Source organism: Dermacentor albipictus, chromosome 10 (assembly GCF_038994185.2).
Source record: "Dermacentor albipictus isolate Rhodes 1998 colony chromosome 10, USDA_Dalb.pri_finalv2, whole genome shotgun sequence".
Classification (NCBI taxonomy): domain Eukaryota; kingdom Metazoa; phylum Arthropoda; class Arachnida; order Ixodida; family Ixodidae; genus Dermacentor; species Dermacentor albipictus.
The window spans coordinates 916,353-939,277 of record NC_091830.1 but is presented as its reverse complement, the minus strand read 5'-3'; the positions used below and the strand labels follow the sequence as shown (position 1 = coordinate 939,277).

The 22,925-nt window shown below is 44.2% G+C and overlaps 1 protein-coding gene across 1 annotated transcript in view; it reads left to right on the top strand.

Annotated features, from left to right (window-relative positions):
• Sec10 (Exocyst complex component Sec10) overlaps positions 1–22,925 on the top strand; it is a 196,718-nt gene that overhangs the window by 107,976 nt on the left and 65,817 nt on the right. The window contains exon 12 of the mRNA XM_070527533.1: positions 12,612–12,735. Within this exon, the coding sequence (XP_070383634.1) occupies positions 12,612–12,735 (124 nt within the window). The remainder of the gene's footprint in view (positions 1–12,611; positions 12,736–22,925) is intronic.

The window sequence follows — 22,925 nt, the reverse complement described above, 5'->3', positions numbered from 1 at the left end:
ATGCTCACTAATGACAAGATCCTCCAAAGGCAGCAGTGAGGCTTCAAATTTTGGAAAGATGTTATTGTCGTTAGTAAATACGGATTTAAAATGTTCATTGAAGACATTAGATAGTTCGTGTGCATCACTGACCAGAACACCTTTGATTTCAAACTGATCATGGGTCTTTGAGGTTGGGGAAACTGAACACCAGAATTTTTCAGGAGACTCTGATATAAATTTGGGCAAAGATTTTTCAAAGTAATGCTGTTTGTCAATGGCCGTTTGCTTTTTGAGCTGAGAACTGAGGAAAGCTATATTTTGTTCCAATTGTGGAGAAAGAATGTTTTTTCTTTTCTGTTTCATGCACTTCAGTTTTCTTTTTAGCTGCAGTGTCGCCCGAGAAATCCATGGGTTTTTTGTTTTCTTTTTAACAATAACTGGCACGTGACATTCAATACATTCATGTACCATGGCCTTGAACTGGTCCCAGAGTTCTTGAACACTTGCAGTGTTATTACAAAATGCATCAAAATTAAAGGAAAGAACATCAATAATGGAAACATCGTCAGCACGAAGAAGTTTCTAAAATGCATCTTAGGGCAAACTTTATCAAGAGTCATGCCGTAAAGGGTCAGGAGAACAGCCTGGTGATCGGAGATACCAGGCATCACTACACACTTAGTTGTATCGGGGATTGTTCCAGAAACAAAGAAGAGGTCTAAAATAGATTTTGAATTCCCTTGTATTCGGGTGGGGTGCTCTACAGTTTGCATCAAGTCAAACAAGAAAGCTATATCAAGCATTGTCTCACTTGATTCGTCATTATGTGTTTTGAGTGCGAATGTTGACCAGTCAATATCCGGCAAATTGAAGTCACCTGTTAAAATAATGCGATCATTTAGCTTAATAAAGGTTGTCATATAATCTTTAAGGTTATCCAAGACCACGACAGGCGATCCAGGCGGCCTATACAGTGCTCCTACAATGTACCGGACATTGTTATAGTATGCCTTACAGAAAATGCATTCAATATTAGGCACTTCAGGCATGCTCAATATATTTAAATATTCTTTAAAGAGTATGGCAACTCCTCCACCTTTACCACCACGGTCTTTCCGATGTACACTGTAGGAAGCCGGCACTAATTCACTATCGTAAATGGTATCATTTAACCATGTCTCGGTTAAGACTACGATGTCAGGATCTTCGCAAAGTAAAATTCCTTCCAGATCACTAATTTTGTTTAATAAGCTTCTACAATTTAAATTTAGTATTTTCAGTGATTTAGGAATGGGCTTGTGCTGTCAGTTATTTTTATTACTCAGCTTATAATGGGCACCTTTAACTTCATCCCAGCCGTACATTACATTGTCAATGGACAATTTATTGTGCATTAGTTTCACCTTGGCTCCATTAGCCTTTTCTTGCACGGCACTCTTCCACAGGTACTTTCGTATTTCTCGCGTTCTGATGGAAAAGTCTTCATAGATTGATATTTCGGTACCCTTTAGTTTGTGCGCGGATTTCAATGCTGATGCCTTTTCTCGGTAGTCTAAAAATTTGAGTATTATGGGGCGTTTCTTATCTTTAAATTTGCGACCAATTCTATGACACCTCTCAATGCCGGGGACAGTTAATCCTAATTTGTCCTGAAAGACCTCAGTCACTACCTTACTTTCAAGCCCAGGTGCTGTCTCTTCGTCATCGTCAGGTAGACGGTATATAACTAAATTGTTTCTGCGACTCCTATTTTCTAAGTCATCGACTTTAGAAATGAGAGCAGATAACTGTTTATCAACCTTCGCAACAGTGTCCTCCATTGTTTTGACATGTTTGTTCAGTGTGTTCAAACCAGCCAGCTGTTTTTCGGAACCGTCTATGCGTTTGGTCAGTGCTGAAATGTTCTTCCCAATATCGTTTTGAGAACTCTGCAAGGCTTCCACAAATGTGGTCAACTTTCCCTGGCCGATCAGTAATTGGGAAAGCATTTCTTTTTCTGTAGGACCCGGATTTGCTTCTATATCGCTACATACCAGCAAGTCACTTGGCATAGAAAAGACATAATTGAAAACATTTAAAAAAGGTAGTGGGCGGGGCAGCAGCACTAAGAAGCAATCATCGCTTCGATAGCATTTAGTAGGTAAGTACTGACTAACCTGCAGTACGAAACAGAAGGGATTCCTTAGCATGTTGCCGCTGAGGCTGCTGCCATGCCCACTGGTGATGCTCGGTGTGGTCTGGCCTTTTATAGCGGGGGAGCGGGTCATGTGGTCCGACGTCAACGCAGTTCACATAGATGCGGTGATGATAGTTGGTGGCGATGAATCTTCCACGAGGCAAATGTCACCGGCACGTGTCGATGACATGGGATACGCCCCCAGGATTTCATTGCTGCGTGGTACAGTGGGAGAACAACCGCATGATGATGGCTCGGTTTGCAGCAGAACTGCCACAACCTGCAGTACGAAACAGAAGGGATTCCTTCTGAAGTGAAGGCGCTAAAATGACGGAGGACAAAGAAGAAACACACACACACACACAGGGCGCCCTGTGTGTGTGTGTGTTTCTTCTTCGTCCGTCATTTTAGCGCCTTCACTTCAGAAATCATGCTTAACCAACACGCCCAACTATCCATCCTAAAGAAGGGATTCCTTAGCAAGTTGCCACTGAGGCTGCTGCCATGCCCACTGGTGAAGCTCGGTGTGAGCTTCACCAGTGGGCATGGGCTATTTCTGCAAAATAGCCCGTAAACATATAAACTTTTTGTCTTTAAAAAATCGAAAGAAAATTTTGAATGAGAAGATAATAAAAAGCATCTGATACAGGTGCTAGCAGCTTGAGGAACTGCAGTTTTGCTCAAGCTCGAGGGCCTGTATTTTGTTGCAGGGTCCAGCTACTTCTAAAATTTATTCAGTATGGATAAAGAGGGTGACATTGAATTCTTTTCTCTGTTATGGTCGTTGGTCGGAAACCCACTCATGAGTGAGTCTGGCTGATTGTAATTTTGGCGAGTCAAACTTTGAGTGAGCCCACCTGAGTAGGATTTTAGTGAGTCTGAGTAAGCTCAGCTGAATGGAATTTTGGAGAGTCTAAATCCAAGTGAGAGCCTTGAGCAAAAAATCTACATTTTGATTGAGTCTGAGTGAGTTGCTATTTTGAAATAGGTGTCAGTTTTGAAAAAGGCATCGCTAAAATTATGACAAAGGTGACAATGTAAAAAGCTTATCAAAGTGGTGCACACCATGCTTTGAAGAACTCTGTAAAGAAAAAAAAAAAGATCCATCATGAAATCCTGTGGCCACCACATTATCGGCAGCACAAGACTCGAATCTCAGTTGCATTCTCAAGGTCACTGCAACCCTTTCCCTTCCCCACACATGCATGAACTTTCACACTAGCCCATACATATGCTCCCGTAGTGTCAGCCCGGAGTCATTGCAGCACTGGCAACACAAGTAGGCTCTGCTCAGGCTAGACTTATGGTATCATGCCGAGGCATGTTTCCTCTCCCTTCCCTGCTTCTCTTATGCATTTAATTTTTCTTCTAAAACTGTTTCCACAATGCACACCTCCACCCCCGCAATGACGTCTGCGTCAGCAGGCATTTGGTGTGTTGAGACACCATGCACCCGAGCAGACGAGGGTTGGACCCTCCTGCAGCTAACCGTGCGCGGCTTAGCTGCGTCCGGGGAAAAGGGGATCGTGGGGGTTGAGCCAATGCTGTGTGTTTGGACCTTTATGGCCCCTCGGTGGCAGCAACACACTTCTTTGGCCTCCGCTTCACATAGACAGCACCTCCGGACTGACCCATCCCGGGGAAACCGCTAGTTGCCTTTTCCTACTCTTCTCTCCAACCTTTGTCTTTCTCGCTCACTTTCAATCTTTCCTGTCCTCTCTTTATTTCCTTTTACTTCTCATTTTCTGGGCAGCAAGTGTTAACCTTGTGTTGGGTAGCCAACCTTGGGTACACAATATTTGGTTATAGTAGTGTCGTACAGCTGGCATATGCAGGGCCTACCCTTTGAAGGCCCTGCAGCATCCCCTTGTTGAGCTCCATGGTGGGTGGCTGTTGAGCGTGGTGGGTGGGTGGCCGAAATTTATTATGTGTATCTATGGCAACTTCTTTCCCCCCACTTCCTGATCGTCCTCTTAAACGAGGCTGCAACGAAGTTTTTCAATTTTCGGGCAACTGAACACCCAACTTTCCCCGCTTTCCTGTAGTCCACTCTGATCAAGCTGGAAAGACCGTGAGAATGATCTTACCCTTTCTTGTCTCGATATCTCTGACTGAAGTCGTTGGACCAGGTTACAAAGCATCAGAAATCGCAAGCGGTTACCTGCTACTGGAGCTCCACGATCAGAAACAGCATGAAAAACTACCCAATCTAGTGTCCTTTGGGGATGTTCCAGTAACACCGTACCATGAATACCAATTGAGGCAATTCCGATGCTGATTTGTTGGAGCATCTGAAGCTGAACTCACTCCTGGAGGACTGGAGTGATCAGAACATTATCAGTGTCAGATGAATTAAGATGAGGTGGGATGGAAAAGAAATCCAGACCAAGCACCTAGTACTTACTTTCGGCTCAAGTGTTTTGCCGGAGTCTATCGATGCCAGGTACCTCAAGATACATGTTAGGCCATATGTGGCAAATCCCCTCAATGCTTCAAGTGCCAAAGGTTAGGCCACAGTTCACAGAACTCTTGAGGCCGGCTGACATGTGCAAAGTGCTGTGACAATGAACCTTCCTCTGAAATCTGCCAGAACACTCCACACTGTGTCAACTGTGTTGGTGAGCATGCTGCATACACGTGGTCCTGCCCGTCTTGGAAAAAAGAAAAAAGAAACCCTCATAATCAAAGTAAAGGAAAATATAATGTTTTAGGAGGCTCGCAGGCGGGTGTCATACCTGCCAACGAACAGCTTTGCTGAAGTGGTGTGTCAGAGGGCGGTGCCATGACGGCTCCCGGCGGCTGTCTGGCCCACACGCAGTGAGCTGGCGATGACATCATCTGCCCCCTTGGCAGCTGCAGCTAGCCCTGCTCCGCCACCCCAGCAGAAAGGGCCATCGGCCTGCAGGCTGGTGGCCTCAAAGGCCTCTTCTGACATGTTGAGACCTTCACATCAAGCACAGCACTGGCAAGAGTGCATGTCCAGCACCTCACAAGAGGCGATGGACACAACAACCAGCCAGATGACACCATCGGTACCTAAGAGGTGGCGAGATTCTCGCAATCGCCCCAAAAGAAAATGAACCTCACGTTGCGGTGCCTAGAGAGGGCCCCGTGAGCTAATCTTCGTCTCTTAAGCACACAGCACAAACACTTTCCTCATTATTGAGGCACAAATGCTACGATGGAATGTTAGAGTAATCATTCATAACCTTGATGATGTTGGAAACCTCCTCCACGAACATAATCCAAAGTTGTTGTGTTTTCAAGAGACACATCTGAATCTTACAGGCACAAATTATTTCGAAATTACACCATTTTCCAAAAATGACTGCAATGAGGCTAACGCCTCCGGCAGTGTAGCAAAAGTAGCCGACAAGTCTGTAGCTTGCTGACACGTCGCTCTTCAGATGCGCCTTGAGGGGTGGGAGCATCAGTTCGGGCCATTCTGTTTAATAAATTGGTTACTGTATGTACTATTTATATGCCTCCGAACTATCATATCGGAAAAAAAAAGATTTTTATAACCCCTTTGATCAGCTTCCCGAGCCTTACACTCGTGGAAGATTTTTAACGCTCATAATGTGATGTCTAGAGACTCATGATGCGACGCAAGGGGTCGAGTCATGGAAAACTTCCTGTTAAACTCTGGTGCGTTCCTCTTCAATAAGAAGGAACCAGTGCATTATAATCCTCTCATAACTCACACTCATCAATAGACCTGTCGATTGGCTCCGCTTCTATCTTCCCTGATTTAGAATGGCATGTTATTAAAGATCCATTGGGAAGTGATCACTTCCCAGTAACGCTGAACTTAGTAACCCTATATAACTCCCATCCACATGTCTCTCGCTGGAAACAGGCCTCAGTGGACTGGGAATGTTTTAAGGAATCTGCCTACTTATCACAAAATTTTATAAATAATTTTAGTATAGCTCATGCTGTATCACACTTTACCACTTTTATCATTGACGCTGCTGAAAAGTTCATTCCTTAAACAAGTGGCACTTCATTCAAAATACGAGTCCCCTGGTGGAATGACGATTGCAGAGAGGCACAAAGGAGACAAAATAAAGCTTGGGGCAGACTACACGAATGTCCTACGGTTGAAAATCTAGTAGAATTTAAACATGTTAAATCTGAGGGAAGAAGGACGCGACGACAAGCAAAGAGGACAAGCTGGCAGAGGTTTCTCTCAGGTATAAATTCATATACTTAAAAGGCTAAAGTATGGGATGGGCTAAGAAGGCTAAAGGAACAAGAAATTTGTCCGTTGCCTCTAGGGAACTGTTATAACTTGTGGGGATGCGCGACTCTCGCGCGTCCCCTGATGTTTTTCCTGCATAGCATGTCTCCTGTAGTGTGGCTTCGCCGCGTGGCCTGCGTGATGCCCGCGGCGGTCGATGTGGTTGGGGCACAGTGTGAGAGATGGCGCGAGTGTTGCGCTGCCAACGCCGCCGACAGGCGGGGGCTCTTTCCCGGCGGGTCGGCAAACCGCGTGGATGTCCCGCGTGCGCGGTGACCCATGCTTCTGCGAGACCGTCTCGCGTGACCGCCTTCGAACGCACCACCGTTGGCGTGACCGAACACGCGAACGACCAGGCGTTGGGATCCAGCATGGGGCGAACATATTCGCTCATTTTCCGGTCGCGGTGAGTCGGACTTCTAGATTTGTCGCGCGCCTATCGGCATGTTTTGTGGATAGCAACTCGGCTAGCAGGCATTGATCTATGAAAGGTGCAATAAATGCCCTTGTGATTGTTCGCACTACTGTGTTGTCGTTCCTTTGTCCCAAGAGTACGGAGGAGAACCCCACAAACTGCAGTGTTCTTATCATTTCTCACTTGAAGTCTACAGCTACACGTGCCAATCTGGTTGCCTATCCTATGTTTTCGTACTTCGTTTCCCTTCCCCTCCTTCCTTAACCTGTCTTTATATTCCGACATGTACTGCAAATAAACGCCCATTCTTCCAGCTTGTCAGCGTGTGTCTGCCTCGCCTGCGTCAAGTGGAGTGTCCGACCTACGATGTAACAGGAACGATGAAGCGAATAGCTTGGAAGATGAAGCTGACGCTCTTGGCAAACACTTCGAGTGCATTTCCAGTTCTAATCATCATTCTGAGGCATTCCTAAAGCACAAACAAATAGCAGAATGCAAGGCCATTGACTGCTAATGCAGACAGAATGAATCCTATAACTTGTCTTTTAATATTGCTTAGTTGAGAGCCTCCTTGACTGCATGTCAGAGCTCTGCACCTGGACCTGACAGGATCATGTACAACTTGATTACCCCCCCCCCCCCCTTTCCCCAGTGATACTCAAGTAACGCTACTCACACATCAATGCCATATGGGCTGCCAGGTACCCTACTACTGCATAGAAAGAAGCCCTTGTTGTTCCAATTCTCAAACAAGGCAAAGACCGCACATTAGTAACAAGTTACCACCCAAACGCCCGCACAAGCTCTACTTGCGAACTTTTCGAAAAAATGATAAACCGTCGCCTTTTACACTTCCTTGAGTCATACAAAATTCTTGATCCATATCATTGCAGTTTCAGAGAAGGATGATCTACAACCGGCCATCTTGTGCACATCAAAGCAAACATTCGCAACGCCTTCGTGCATAAACAGTCCTTATCAGTGTTTCTCGATATGGAAAAGGTGTATGATACAACTTGGTGCTACGGAATCCTGCACAACCTGTCGGCGTTGGACATCTGTGGCAAATTAAACATTATTGAAAACTACCTACATAACCATACATTCCAGGTGAAAATAGGTAATTCACTGTCCCGTGCACCCATACATGAAACTGGGTTACCTCAGGGAGGTGTGCTCAGTTGCATGCTCTTTGTCATTAAGATGAACATGCTTTGTGCATCATTACCATCACCTATTTTTTATTCTGTCTTCATAGACGACATACAAATAAGTTTCAAATCCTACAACCTTACAATGTGTGAGAGAAGTACAACAGTGCTTGAACAAAGTTTATAAGTGGGCCGATGAAAATGGGTTAAAAGTGAACCCCAATGAAAGTTATTTTGTTCTTTTCACCAGGAAGAAAGGGCTTGCTGCAGATCCCAATATCGAAATGTATGGGCAACAAATGCCTGTGAATAAAGAGCACAAGTTTTTAGGCATCACCCTTGGCTCTAAACTTACTTTCATTCCACACATAAGATATCTCAAAGTGAAATGCCTAAAAATAATGAACTTAACAAAAATTTTATCTCGCACATCCTGGGGCAGTGACAGGAAATGTTTAATGAATCTTCACAAGAGCCTAATTTGATCACGATTGAACTATAGTGCTGTGGTATATCACTCTGCCACCCCGAGTGTGCTGAAGATGCTAGATCCCGTCCACCATCTAGGTACCTGCCTGACCATTGGCGCATTCAGAACAAGCCCTGACAAAAGCTTATACGTAGAATCAAATGAGTGGTCACTCCATTTGCAGAGAACATATATCAGCTTCACCTATTTTCTCAAAGTGCACTCTAATCAGAAACATCCATGTTCTACAACTGTTAATGGCTTGGGTGTGCAGCACTTTTTTGTAATCGACCCTCTATGAGACTGCCTTTCTCAATGCATGTGAGAGAACTGAGTGAAGAAATCAATGTCCCACTTCTTGAACATCACCTAATGTCTCCAGCTAAGCTGTTACCGCCCTGGGAAGGGCAGGTGATAGAATGTGATGTGATGTATCCTCTGTAGAGGTCACAAAGCATGCTCCTGAGCTCGAAATCCCAATACATTTTCGTCAACTTCAATCGAAGTACTCTTGCTCCGAATTCTATACCGATGTGTCAGTCACATGCTGGCGTATCTTGCACTGCTTCTGGTCCCTCTTTTTCCAAATCTGACTTATTGAAACCCCTAACAAGTATGTTCACTGCAGAAGCCTATGCGGTACTCTCTGCAGTATAAAGAAATTAAAACTGGCCCCTCACCAGGTCTGGCAATTTTGAGCTGACAAGCGCAGAGCATACGATGCGCGCTAACGATCGTGTTTGCAAAAAATTACGTCGCTACGCACCGCGGAAAGGTCTGAAATTTCAATACGAACGCCATTTTCCCTTCCTTCATGGTGACCGCACTCCAAGCCGCATGGTGACGTAGTCGCGTCCCTGCGCCTAGGTAGTCTTGTCCACAGTGTGACTTCGCTCGTGGTGACGTGCGACATTGAGACTTATTCAGGGCAACATCTGTTATTTGTGTGATCTGTTGCTTGAATTGATGAATTGAAGTTTAGAGAAATAATAAAACACACAAATGGAATGTCTTCATGTTTTTTTATTTTACTTCGCACCGAAGCAAGAGAGATGTACTTCCTCTTCATCTGCTTGGTCACACAGTCGTGCAGTCGCTGTGCAGGTACTGAAACTATGCCGTTTTATACCGTGTTCGAGCGCGTGATCATACTCTGCCATCCACTTGTTGGAGAAGCTTTACAGTAGAGCGTGAAGCATTGGGTGCCGCAGGAGTACAGCTCTTGTTTTTGTCTTCCCCATAGTCGTGAAGGTCAGACATGGCCACACCCTATGGCACCGGCGAAGTCATGAGAAGCGAGAGAGATCAGAGCTGAGAGCCAAGTTTGGTTGGTTTCTTTACCGTTTCTTTTCAGCGCTCACTCAACCTTCTTTCTCTGCATTGCACATGCCGCTGGAACTGAGCATCTGCACTGTGCTTTGTGCTGATCCAGTACAGGCATGAAGTGTGACCGAAAGCAAATTTCACGGTTGTGCATTGGTTATGCTGCATGCACATCTATATGCTTGTGGCACTTTGTGTATCATGTTTGGTATTCCTGTTGCATCAGTGAAAGCAACTGTGGACCTTTTGAATGCTCAGTGTATAGGGCTATCTTTGAGATGAGCCAGACTTCAGCAGTGCTCTAGTGTATCATAGATTGATTAAGCACCATGTTACTGTAGGCTTTTTTTACACATAATTCATGGAATATACCATTTCTGTCGCAATGCATTCATGGTGAGCATTTAAATATTTGTTACTTGTTCTAAATGAAAAAAAAAAAAACAGCCTTATAGCATAGAGTGGGCGCTGTTTATGAAAAGCCCTAGGTTATTTTTTCTTGGCCACATTTAGTTGCCACATCTGGTATGCAATTTAATGTTGGTTTCTGAAAAACCTGTATGGGCTTCTTTTGTGGCTTCATGCTACAATCGGGTAGATGACAGTTGTTCCCTGCCATAAATTTTGCTTGCCTTGCGGGCTTCCGCAGAACTGATCTGTCGTAACCTAATTGTGTTCTGAAAAGTCAAATAAGGAACAAGTTTATGATTATGCCTGTGTTTCTCACATATTTACGTTTGCAAAACTGCTCTAAAGTGCCAAATTTGCTGCTTCCAGAGCTGCTCCAAAACTTCCTTGGCCATTACCATCCCTGTTATTGTTTAATTATATTGCTATTATACTGCTGTGATTTGAGACACAAAGCTAGGATAATTTTACTGAATTTTACTTTCACTGAATTGCTTGTGGCTGTTGCAAAACATGGTGTCGTAGATAGGTGACCTAATACATAGCCTTCGAGATTTTTGGCACTGTGCCTGTACTGCACTGACAGTCTTAAAGTAGGGATAGTTGATTATTTTTTTATTTGATTAACGATTAATCATTCATCATTTTAGCCTTCAATTGATTAATCACTTTCAATGCAGGGTCTTTCATTGATTAATTGATTAATTAAAATTTTTGCCTGGTCCTTCAAAAAGCTTGAAGCACAGTTGTCTACCTTTGTAGGACCCTATTTTAATGTTTGAAAGGTGGATCCAAATTATAAATATGAGTGTATAAAGATTGATAAAGAATAATGTTTAATTTGTTAAAGACTAAAGACTAAACAGAGTTGGCACTGTTGGTATTTGAAAAAAACAATACATGTTATAAAATGGTACTTAGAGCAGAATTATACAAGATACATGGTACTAGGCAATTCCTGTAAGATACACTTAAACAAGAGATAAGAAAAATGGCAAAAGTGAAGGGTGAAGTCCAACTAAAATATGCAAAAAATTGCAATAAACCTAGAAGCGTACGGTGAGGGGCTAGTTGGTATGACATTATGAGAACAAAGAAAAACTGCGCAAAAAAAAAGGAACAAGTTTGTGGCAACGTGTTGTGGCAACGTGTACGTTGGACAAACCGGCCGCTGCATTAATATTAGATTATTAGAACATGCCAATTCCCTAGATGATTCTAGAGGACAGCATCTTCCTAAGCATTGCAAGACCTGCAGGCATGACGGCAAAGTTTGTACCCCACTTTTCGGCGGGACCAAGATTGTCGGACGCGCAAGGTATAAGAAAGAGCGTGAAGTAATCGAAGCTTTAGAAATCGCGAGATTAGGGCCAGATAAATGTGTTAGTGAGGCTTCCATACATTTGTACCGCAAGGAGTTGGCGTTTTTAGGCTCGACTACATGATAGCGGCATTGGTCTTTGTGGTTGGTGCGCATGCGTTCTGTTGTTGGTAGGAAAGAGGCGTTGGAGCATTAAACCAGTTGTTAGTCTGCGCCTGTGTCGTGTGGTTCTTTCTCTGTCTTGTCCTTTTTTTTGCACAGTTTTTCTTTGTTCTCATAATTGCAATAAACGCCAAAGAAAAGAAAAGGACTGGTTTAGGATATTAAGCCACATGCTTGTTTTTACAGAGTGAAGGAATGTGAATTGACCGAGATGTTTGGGTGAAACCGGCTTGCGAGAATAGATGCTAGGAAGCTATAGCTTTGCTGGAATTGACATGAACTCCATCACTATATCAAATACATGCTCCAAACCGGCGTGAATGCTGTGCCACGTCTTTAGTGGACTGGGAGCAATTCGACGATTAACAACTGGGTTGCATAGTGTGCCTTGAATTGCGAGGGCATTTAAAGACTCCGGCTGTGGATGGCGTGGTGGCATGTGCATTGTGGAGGGAAGAGAGGGGAAGGGTGCGACCTGGCATGAGGTGGGACTTGGAAAAACATTTGACAGTCGCTCTACCACAGCCACACAGTCACTGCTCGAGCATAGCCATTCTAATATGATTTCAAAATTTTCGCTCCACTTCTGTCAGACTCTCGCAAACAATTATTCGAACATGTCTGATCCATTAACTTAATTAAATGAAACGTGGACATGATGAAGAATAATCAGTTTGTGGGATACATTTAATTGATTAATTAATGAATAGTTGATTTATAGTGTCATCCCTATCTTGAAGGCCATATTACCGCATATTTTTGTAGCATCTCTGTGTAAATAGCAGCACTCACATTTTAGTGTGCCTTGTGCTTGTGTGCTCTCTTGCATTCTCAATCTTACAAAAATCATAAACGTTTTGTGTTGAATGTACCACATTCATAAATGAATGTGGTACATTTATTGTGATAAATGTTATGTCACTAGAATGCATAAGTGAATGGTGTTTTCTCTCTCCACCAGCAATACCTGTGTCCGAGCCAAAGAGTGAGCCAGAGGTTTATTTCTTTGACACGGTCAGGCAGTGCAACTCCATTTACCAGCTACTTGAGAAGCTCTTCAATAACAACGTTGCCCCTCTCCTCCTGTGAGTATGCATGTTGGCATGAAATTTGTCTATAGGAACAGAAACTGCAGCAAAAGCAAACGTCTTAGTAGCCTGAGAAAGGCCTTTGCTCCAGATACAGTTTGGCATGCAGGCTAGCATGCACACTTTTATAACAAAATCACATCTACTAGCACATTCGAATACAACAAGAAATAACCAAAGAAAACAATTTTTTTTTAAAGTATTGAATCGTTTGGCAAGTTTTTGCGTTTTTACGAAACGTGATATTCAATTCAATTCTTTATTCAACATCGTCATGAGGATGTTGGGTGCATCGACAAAAAGCCAGAAGAAAGGCTTGACAGAGGTCGACGCACCCTACAATGACTTGGCAACAGTATCGCAGTGTATCATACAGCATGTGTAAAGCATTCGCAATAACAACATTGACACAAATGAAACGGTATTTGAACATTACAGGCAAAAACAAAAGCAAGCACAAAGCACTATGACATAAGTGTCAGCAGTACATAAATTAACATCAATTCACAGTGCGTTATTTAACGTCTGTGGAAGAATGTATCTAAGCATTTGGCGACCATAATTCGTTCGCGTTTTAGGCACAAACCACGTGAAGCCAGTGCGGGTAGCATACTTAAGTTCCTTGCATTTCAAGATTGCCAGGTCTAACTTGAATGTATTATTCTGTCTTATACTTGTTTTATACCGCCTTAACAGTAAATTTTCATGCTGTTGGGGAAGGGGGTGATGCCAAGTTACGCAAAGATCGGTGCGGTACGTTCCAATCTCGAAGCATTAACAATATTTCGAACAATTCTGTTCTGAAGCATGTGCAGCCGTCTGATATTGGTAAATGACGTGGTGCCCCAGACCAAGATACAGTAATTAACGACATTGTACAGCATTTGCTTAACACCCTTCGATAGGAAATATCGCAGTCGGGACACGATACCAACAACCTTTGACAACTTGCCCCTGACCATTTCAACGTGATCGTCCCACGATAAATTTTCGTTAAAGAAAACACCCAGACTTTTGACCACGGGAACTATTTGAAGGAGAGCACGTTGTTGGGCGAGTCGGTCGTACATACTTAAAGAAGGGAATTGCGCTAAAAATGACACGGACGAGTAAGGACATGGACGGGCGCAAGTCCTTACTCGTCCGTGTCATTTTTAGCGCAATTCCCTTCTTTAAGAACTATTTGAATGGACGACGAACCCATTTCTAAGCAGATCTGTGGAGTATAAGCAATCTTGTTACGAGGCCTAAATAATACAGCTTTACTTTTTTCTGTGAAATTTATACATGTTTGTAACCTTTTTACAGGCATACACACTTTTACGATACTACATTTATATTACGCAACATGTAGTCATATAGGGAAAACATGGGGAAGGTGGGAGATGAAAATTCAGGACGATGAGCAAAATGAGAACAAGGTGAAAGCAGGAGCCAACGTTTCGACAAGTGGCCTTGAAGAAGACAAGTCCACTTGTCAAAACGTTGACTCCTGCTTTCACCTTGTTCTCGTTTTGCTCATGTGGTGATATAGTCCCTGTAGTTGCTCACCACACAAAATTACGGAAAAAAATATATATATATACTCGACAAGCACAAGACAAAAAGAAAAATATATGTAAGTGCAGTGTCACATGAAACTTTCACACTAAACATTGTCAAGACCAAATACATATAAGGGCATCAATAAATTTACAAAATTGTTTTTTCAATAAAAACCATTTTAAACACTTTTCTAGAGGTTGTGCTTGATATGTCGTATAAGGCAGCGACTGGGGCTGGTTGGTATGACATTGTTCTATTTACTGTGCTGTGCTCTTCGCACAAAGGACAAAATAAAATGGACACACATGTGCACAATTGCATACATGTGACTACTTATTTCATTAATCTTGTCCGTTGTATAAACAATATAGCACTTTTAATGTCTAAGAAGCAGTCTATATTATTTATTGGAGTAGGTACCTGATATTTGGTGTGTTGCCGTCCATATACAGTTGGAATCATTGAGGTCTTTCTAACAGGGCTGCCAAAAGAAGAACTTTATTCTTTCTTTCAAAATACAAAATAAAGGGAAGCAAGAGCTAAAGACATACAGCCTAACGAGGGCTCTTCCTGCAGATATCATTTCAAACGGAGAATGTGCAGATACATGAAATGAAATGTGATGCAATTCCATTGCATATATAGACACAAATTGTACAATTAACTACAAACTAGCTATGTAATAGAGCAATTATTTTAGCGGAAATTTACAAATATAAAGCAATATTCATGTATACAGTGTAAATGTACTCTAATACATAAAAATATAGTGACAACAATAATTTTCGCTCAAGATAACTCAGACAATTATTTAACCCTTTGAGGGTCGATTTTTTTCGCCATATGCGACCGCCCAAGGTCGATTATTTTATTGAAGATTCCAATTCTTCTAAGGGACTTATTTAGAAAAAAATGTACTGCAATTTTTCTAGGGTGACAGTAAAGTGAAAAAAAAATATATTTTGCGTTGGTATATATGTACTCTTCATTCATGAATAACAACAATAAAAAAGGAAATAAACTTATAAGAATCAAACATTTGATTCATTTTTATACACATAGTTCAAGGCCTTGAAAATGCGCACATGAGAATATTTCGCAAGACTCAAATGTTCCTGCTCTTACACTAGTATGTACATCTATAGCGTAATTGAACTGCATAGGTGTGCACACTCAAGATAACTGTGGTTGTGTGCCCGCCAAAAAAGCACGTGTGACAAACTTTCGCTAATCTTCATCTTATTGCCAACCAGAGGCGATTAGTTTTCACGAGTGTCAAAAAAAAAAAAGAAGCAACGGAAACGCTTGCACGGCGGCATCATTCCTATGCGCACCCCTGCGAGCACTAAACGAGTGAGAAAGAGGTGGTCACCCGTTGAGTGATTAGTAACGAGATAGCCATCAGTTTTGCAAGAACAAGAAGCCGAAACTACCCGCAAAACAAAACCCGAACCGCCACTCGTCTGCGCGCCCGCCAATGCGGGGGCGGTAGTATATAGACACGCAAAAGCAAACTAGCTCTAAAACAAACCATGCATTGAAAACCCAAGAGAGGGAGGCATGCGAAAAAAATTCCCTGTATTCTCACATAGTGGCAGCACCTGACCGAAAAGAAAAACTTAGGGAACTGGCACGCTTTTTATATGTACAGACGGCACCATAAATATATGGCATCGACCATTTTTGGACTTGTTCGCAGCGCCATATATTTACATCATTGACCCTCAAAGCGTTAAAAGTGTTTTTTTTTTTTACATATAGTGCATTCATGCATACACTTAAAGTATTCAAAACGCATGAAAATGAAATGTAAGTAAAATTTCTATGAAAACACAGAAGAAAACTTCAATTTTGCACAGTATCTTATTCTAATACTAACCTTCTAATATATCATAAGAAGCCAACAAACACTGACACCAAGGACAGCATAGGGGAAATTACTTGTGCTTAATAGATGAAATAAAGAAACGATAAATTAATGGAAATTAATGTGGACGAAAAAACAACTTGCCGCAGGTGGGAACCGAACCCACCACCTTCACATTTCGCGTGCAAAGCTCTACCAATTGAGCTACTACGGCACCGTTTTCCCAACCACTTTCTTGGGTATTGCTGTGTCCTAGCAGAACCCTGGGAGTGTTAGCCAGCGCCACCACTCACAGACCTTGGCGGCGTACGTGGAACGTCCTTGCTGCCGCAGGGGTCATGAGAATGTGATCTTTTTGGGTGAAATGCGAAGGTTGTGGGTTCAGTTCCCACCTGCGGCAAGTTGTTTTTTCATCCACTTTAATTTCCATTAATTTATCGTTTCTTTATTTCATTTATTAAGCACAAGTAATTTCCCCTATGTTGTCCTTGGTGTCAGTGTTTGTTGACTTCTTATGATATGACTAATAAAAATCGGGCCCGTCGGTTAACCCCCTTTCTTCTCGTTTTTTAACCTTCTAAAATGATTTTTATTGATGTGTGCATTAAAGTTAATTTACCATATTCCATTTAACAAAATCGGAATTTGATAGTTTTGTAAAGGGGGTTTATTCAGGTTTTAGAGAAGCAGCGACCAATGCGGCACCAGCAGGTAGGGTGCAGCCAGCGAATGAACTGGGTACGAGCCACGCGATGGCAATGGGGCTTTTCAGCCTGCCGAACTTCTTCGTCACAATCACCCCCGGAATTGAAGAGTAGCCATCCTGGCGACCTAGAAAGAGGTGGGGTGGATTGTAATACTGCTTCAGTCGGTCAATGTGCACAGTCCCTCGCCCCCGACGATGCAGATCGGGAGATGGCCATACGGGTTCGACCACGTAGTTCACTGGTGATGTTTGTGCAACCACACGGTAGGGCCCATGGTACTTCGGGAGGAGCTTGAACGAAAGGCCAGGAGCAGCAACAGGTGACCCAAAGTCACACGAGTGAGTCGACGAGGAAGGGGTGAGGGGAGGATTGAGGTCATGGCGCTCTTTTTGGCGGCACTGTTGAGCAGACGTCAAAGAACGGGCCAGTTGTCGGCATTTCTCGGCGTGCTGAGAAATCGCAGAAACAGGTGAGCATTCAGCAGGGTATGGCCGGTACAGGAGAACAGTATCAATGGTGCTGGAGAGATGGCGGCCGTAAAGCAGAAAGAATGGTGAGAATCCGGTAGTGGCTTGAGAGGCAGTGTTATATGCGTAAGTGACGAACGGAAATACAAGATCCCAGCTGGAGTGGTCAGATGCAACTTACATTGATAGCATGTCACCAAGAGTTCTGTTGAATCGTTCTGTTAAGCCATTGGTCTGTGGATGATAAGCAGTAGTAGTGCGGTGAATAATTTGGCATTCAAATAGGAGTGACTGCAGGACGTCTAAGAGGAATACGCGGCCCCGATCGCTCAACAGTTCACGAGGGGCACCATGGCGAAGAACGAAGTTGTTTAGAATGAACAAGGCGATGTCTTTTGCTGATGCGGCAGGCAAGGCGGCGGTTTCAGCATACCGTGTCAAATGATCTAAGGCGACAACAATCCATCGGTTGCCAGCGTCAGTAGATGGAAGAGGCCCGTATACATCAATGCCGACACGGTTGAATGCCTGAGCTGGGCAAGGAAGTGGTTGGGGAGGTGCAGTGGAGAGATGCGGGACACATTTGCGTCGCTGGCAGGCAATGCAGGAGCGTACGTATTTGTGGACGAAGGTGTACATCCCTCGCCAATAATATCGTAGGCAAAGCCGTGTGTAGGTTGTTGACGCTCTGCCGTGACCACACTGCAGTTAAGAATGAAATGCAGAGCATAAATCTTGTCGTAGGTGGCGAGGCCCTACTAAAAGCCATTTGCAGCCGTCATTGTGGTAGTTGTGGCAGTATAAAAGTCCATCGCGGATTGCGAAATGCTGCGCCTGTCGGTGTAACGCTCGAGGTGCCGAAGTTGCCGGAGGATTGGACAAAAAGTCGAATATCATGACGATCCATGGGTCTTTTAGTTGCTCCGATGCCATGTCCAGGATGTCAAGTGGTGAGAGGTCATGTCTGTGGGTAGAAGTGCTGCTGTCTGAAGTAACTGGGGAGCGCGAGAGGGCATCGGTGTCAGAGTGTTTGCGTCCAGAACGATAGATGACACGGATATCATATTCCTGGATTTGGAGGGCCCACCGAGCGAGGTAGCCCGACGGGTCTTTTAGATTGGGCAACCAGCAAAGAGCATGATGATCCATCACCATGTCAAAGCGTCGACCGTAGAGATATGGACAAAATTTTTGAAGAGCCCATACGATAGCCAGGCACTCTTTTTCTGTGACTGAGTAATTGGCCTCAGGTTTCGTGAGGGCACGACTGGCATAAGTGACTACGTATTCGGCATTAGTGTTCTTGCGTTGTGCAAGCACGACACCAAGGCCGACACTACTGGCGTCAGTGTGAAGTTCTGTAGGTGCGCTTGGATCAAAATGGCGCAAGACTGGCGGAGACATGAGTAGGTGATGAAGAGTCGTAAAGGCATCATCAGAGGCTTCCGACCAAGCAGAAAGTTCATTGTCGCCTTGGAGAAGTTGGTTAAGTGGTGCGATCACAGTAGCGAAATCGCAAATGAAACGTCGAAAATAGAAGCATAGGCCAATGAAGCTGCGTAGTGCTTTCAAGTTAGTGGGCTTCGGAAATTCGGATACGGCGCGAAGTTTATCAGGATCAGGAAGAATGCCTTCTTTGGAGACAATGTAGCCTAATATAGTCAGTTTTCGAGCTGCAAATCGGCACTTTCTTAAGTTAAGCTGAAGACCAGCATTCCGGAGACAGGTCAAAACTTGGTGTAAACACCAAAAATGGGTTGGAAAATCAGGGGAGAAGACAACGTCGTCGAGGTAGCAGAGGCAAGTATGCCACTTCAGGCTGCGCAGGATGCCGTCCATCATGCGTTCGAAGGTGGCGGGTGCATTTTTTATTTATTTATTTATTTATTTATTTACATACCTACTTTGCCCATTGGGCATTACAGTAGGGAGGACAGATAATCAATATAAAATACGAGATTGCACACTCTTAAAAGGTTAAACACTTCAGACCATGGGTACAATACCAATCATACATGTGCTACATTCTGAGGGAGCGCATGAGACAGCACAAAGAACAAGTTTCGCCCAGATAACAAGATACACTCATTGTCACAGCACGCTGGCTAACATTGCAAAACATAAACATCAAAGAAGATTTCGAATGGTGAGTGCATTTTTATCTGCAAACATATGCTTGGAGAGCAGTGGGGAATGTGACATCAGAAGCAACTTCAATTAGCTCGGGAGGCAGCAGGTTCCATTCGTGTATTGTACAGGGAAAAAAGGAGTTTTGGTATGCCGAACGGCATTACAGTTTTGGTAGACCGAACGGCATTACAGTGAATTCATACAAGCCATCTGGTGTAACAAACGCGGTTTTAGAACAGTCAGCGTCAGCCATGGGCACCTGCCAGTAGCCAGAGGGGAGATCTAAGGAGGAAAAAAACTCCGCTCCTTGCAAACAGTCAAGTGCGTCGTCAATAAGTGGCAACGGGTATACATCCTTTCGGGTAATCTTGTTAAGCCTTCAATAATCGACGCAAAATCGTATGGTGCCTTCTTTTTTTTTAACTAGGACAACTGGTGATGCCCAAGGATTACTAGAAGGCTGGATGACACCGCGATTGAGCATATCGTTCACCTGGTCATTGATAACGCGTCTTTCAGTCACCGATACTCAGTAGGGAAGCTGTCGAATTGGTGCATGGCTCCCAGTGTCGATAGTGTGTGAAACAGTCGTTGTGCGGCCGAGTGATGTTGCTTGGCAATCAAAAGAGGAAGAGAAGCCTTGGAGCAAGCGAAGAAGTTCGTCACGCTGCGTCGTCGTAAAGTCACTGGCAATAGCTGGCGTAAAAGAACGCGGCATTGACCGAGGACGCGATGCCTCGAGAGCAGCAATATAAGTGGAGTCGTCCATCGTGTCAAATATTGAAGATGAGGTCAGTGGCTCTGCTCTGCCAAAGCTTTCACGGCGGCGTAAAGTAATTGGTTCAGCCGATGGATTTGAGACGCACATGAGAGAGGCACCAACTTTGAACTCGAGGACGGCGAATGGCAGTGGTAGTGAACAGCGGCGAACTAAGAGTTCAGACGGAGCAAAGAGTACTGTGCCATCATCTACATAGTCACAAGAGATCCTGACAAGAGTGGAAGACCAGGCAGGTATAACGGTGTCTTCTGAAACAGAGATTTTGCGACAATGGTCCTTATGGTCAGTGATAATATCGGTCGAAAACTGAAACAGCTCGATTTCGCTGTGGGCGCAGTCAATGATCGCATGATGTGTGGAAAGTCCCAACCTAATATGACGTCGTGTGAACACGATGGCAACATGAATTCTATGATATAGAGGACCTCCTAAATTGCGACATGAGCAGTGCAGGCGCCGGATGGCTCGACGTGCTGTGCGTTGGCAATTCGAACAGACAGTCCAGATAGTGGCGTCGTCACTTTTCCTATATTGTGGCAAATACGGGCATCTATCGCTGAAAGTGCAGCACCGGTATCGACAAGTGCTAGCGTCAATGTTCCTTCTATTGTGACTTCAATAACGTTCTTTGGGGAAGTGTGAGGCCTTATACATTTTGCTGGTACAGCAGTTCTTGCCTCCTGAACTGCGATATTTAGTTTTCCTGGTGCAAAGGGCTCCGACGCCGGTGCATTGGGGAAAGCGAGCGGCGGCGAGGAGAAGGTGAACGGCGAGCGTCGGAGAATGCAGTGTCGACGACAGGAGGAGATTCAAAGGTGTCCGAATAGTTGTGGCGTTGTTGGAAACGTGGCGCATATGGACGCACATTGTTGGGGACGTTCGGTGTAAGGAGGCGACAGTGACATGCTACGTGTCCAGCACGGCCACAATAAAAACAAACAGGGCGATTGTCTTCCATGCGCCAATAATCTTGAGGTCGTGCATACTGCACCAGTGGCCGGACTAGAGCGGATACGGGCGGGCGAAGGGGACCGTAGGTCTGTGGTGCAGGCCTCGAAGTGACTGCTGTGTATGTTGACTTCAGCATACTCCGTAGACTCCGGAGTATGCTGGAGAGAAGGTGGAATGTGATCGGCTACCTGCTCCTTGATGACAGATTGGAGAGCGGGCGCCAACGGAGAATTCGACTGGCCGTGTGTAAGGGGAATCAAAGAAAGCTGACGAGCCACCTCTTCACGGACGAACTCCTTGATCTGTAGCAGTCGCGACGTGTTATCCGGGGAAACAGCCAAGCTCGACATTGAAGTCGCCTGAGGAGGAGATTGGCGGGTGGCTATGCGTTGTTTGCAGAGTTCGTCGAAGCTTTGGCAGAGACTGATGAGTTCAGAGACTGTCGCCAGATTTTTCGCCAACAGCATCTGGAAGGCGTCGTCTTTAATGCCTTTTAAGATATGGCGGGTCTTCTAGGCATCAGCCATTGTGACGTCAACGCGATTGCAGAGGTTGACGACATCTTCTATATAACTTGTAAATGTCTCCCCGCACTGTTGCGCACGACTGCACAAACGTTGCTCGGTGCGAAGCTTGCGAACGGCGGGGCGCCTGAATACCTCCGTCACGTTAGTTTTGAAGGCTGTCCACATCGTGAGATCATGTTCATGGTTGCAGTGCCACATGCTGGCGACACCGCTCAAATAAAACGATACGTAATTCAATTTTTTGGTGTAGTCCCAGTGGTTGTGGATGCTCACCCGGTTATAGTCAGCGAGCCAGTCTTCTACGTCATGGTCTTCAGTACCGCTGAAGATGGGTGGGTCACGTTGACGCAACGGGCCGGGACAGACCACGGTAGTCACAGGGGCAGCGGGTTGTGATTGCGATGGTCCTTCTTCCGGCATAATGAAGACAGGCTGTAGTGTCCGGTTGCGAAATTACAGAATTCTGGTTGTACCCAGGAGCTCCACCAATTGTAAAAGGGGTTTATGCGGGTCGTAGAGAAGCAGCGACCAACGCGGCAACAGCAGGTAGGGCGCAGCCAGCGAACGAACTGGGTACGAGCCACACGATGGCAACGGGGCTTTTCAGCCTGCCGATCTTCTTCATCACAGTTTATATGCTGTCTGCCATAATTTGTTCAAATTTTTCTGTAATTTGTGTCTGTAATACAGCAATTTTAGATAAATCCTGGTTGCTTGTAGTACTCCATACTAAGCAGCAGTATGATAATCTGGAATGAAATAATGTGTAATAGAGCACCTTCTTTAACCACAATGTCAGAAACTCACTAAGTTTAAAGAGGCAGCCAACAGCTTTACTTAGTTCTGCCGTTAACTTTTCAATATGTGTATTTCAATATGTGTGTCAAAACAGCAAGTTGGGCCAGTTGGTTGGGATTCATAGTAAGGTTCATTACAGTGCAAAACAAAACAAGGACAAAAGAAGGTACAAAATGACAACACGGCGCTTAAACCAGATGCCTAAACATTTCTGTGCCTCTAGCTCCTCTATATTAGTGTTCGTTAAAAGGTTTATTTCATGACCCAAAAATAACATATTTAGTTTTCTTTACATTTAATTGTTCTTTGGTCTTATATAGCCAAATTGATAATACATTTGAATACTCATTAGCTAACTGCTGTATATGCAAAAATGTTTTGGTCATGAAGAAGACAGCATCATCAGCATACATA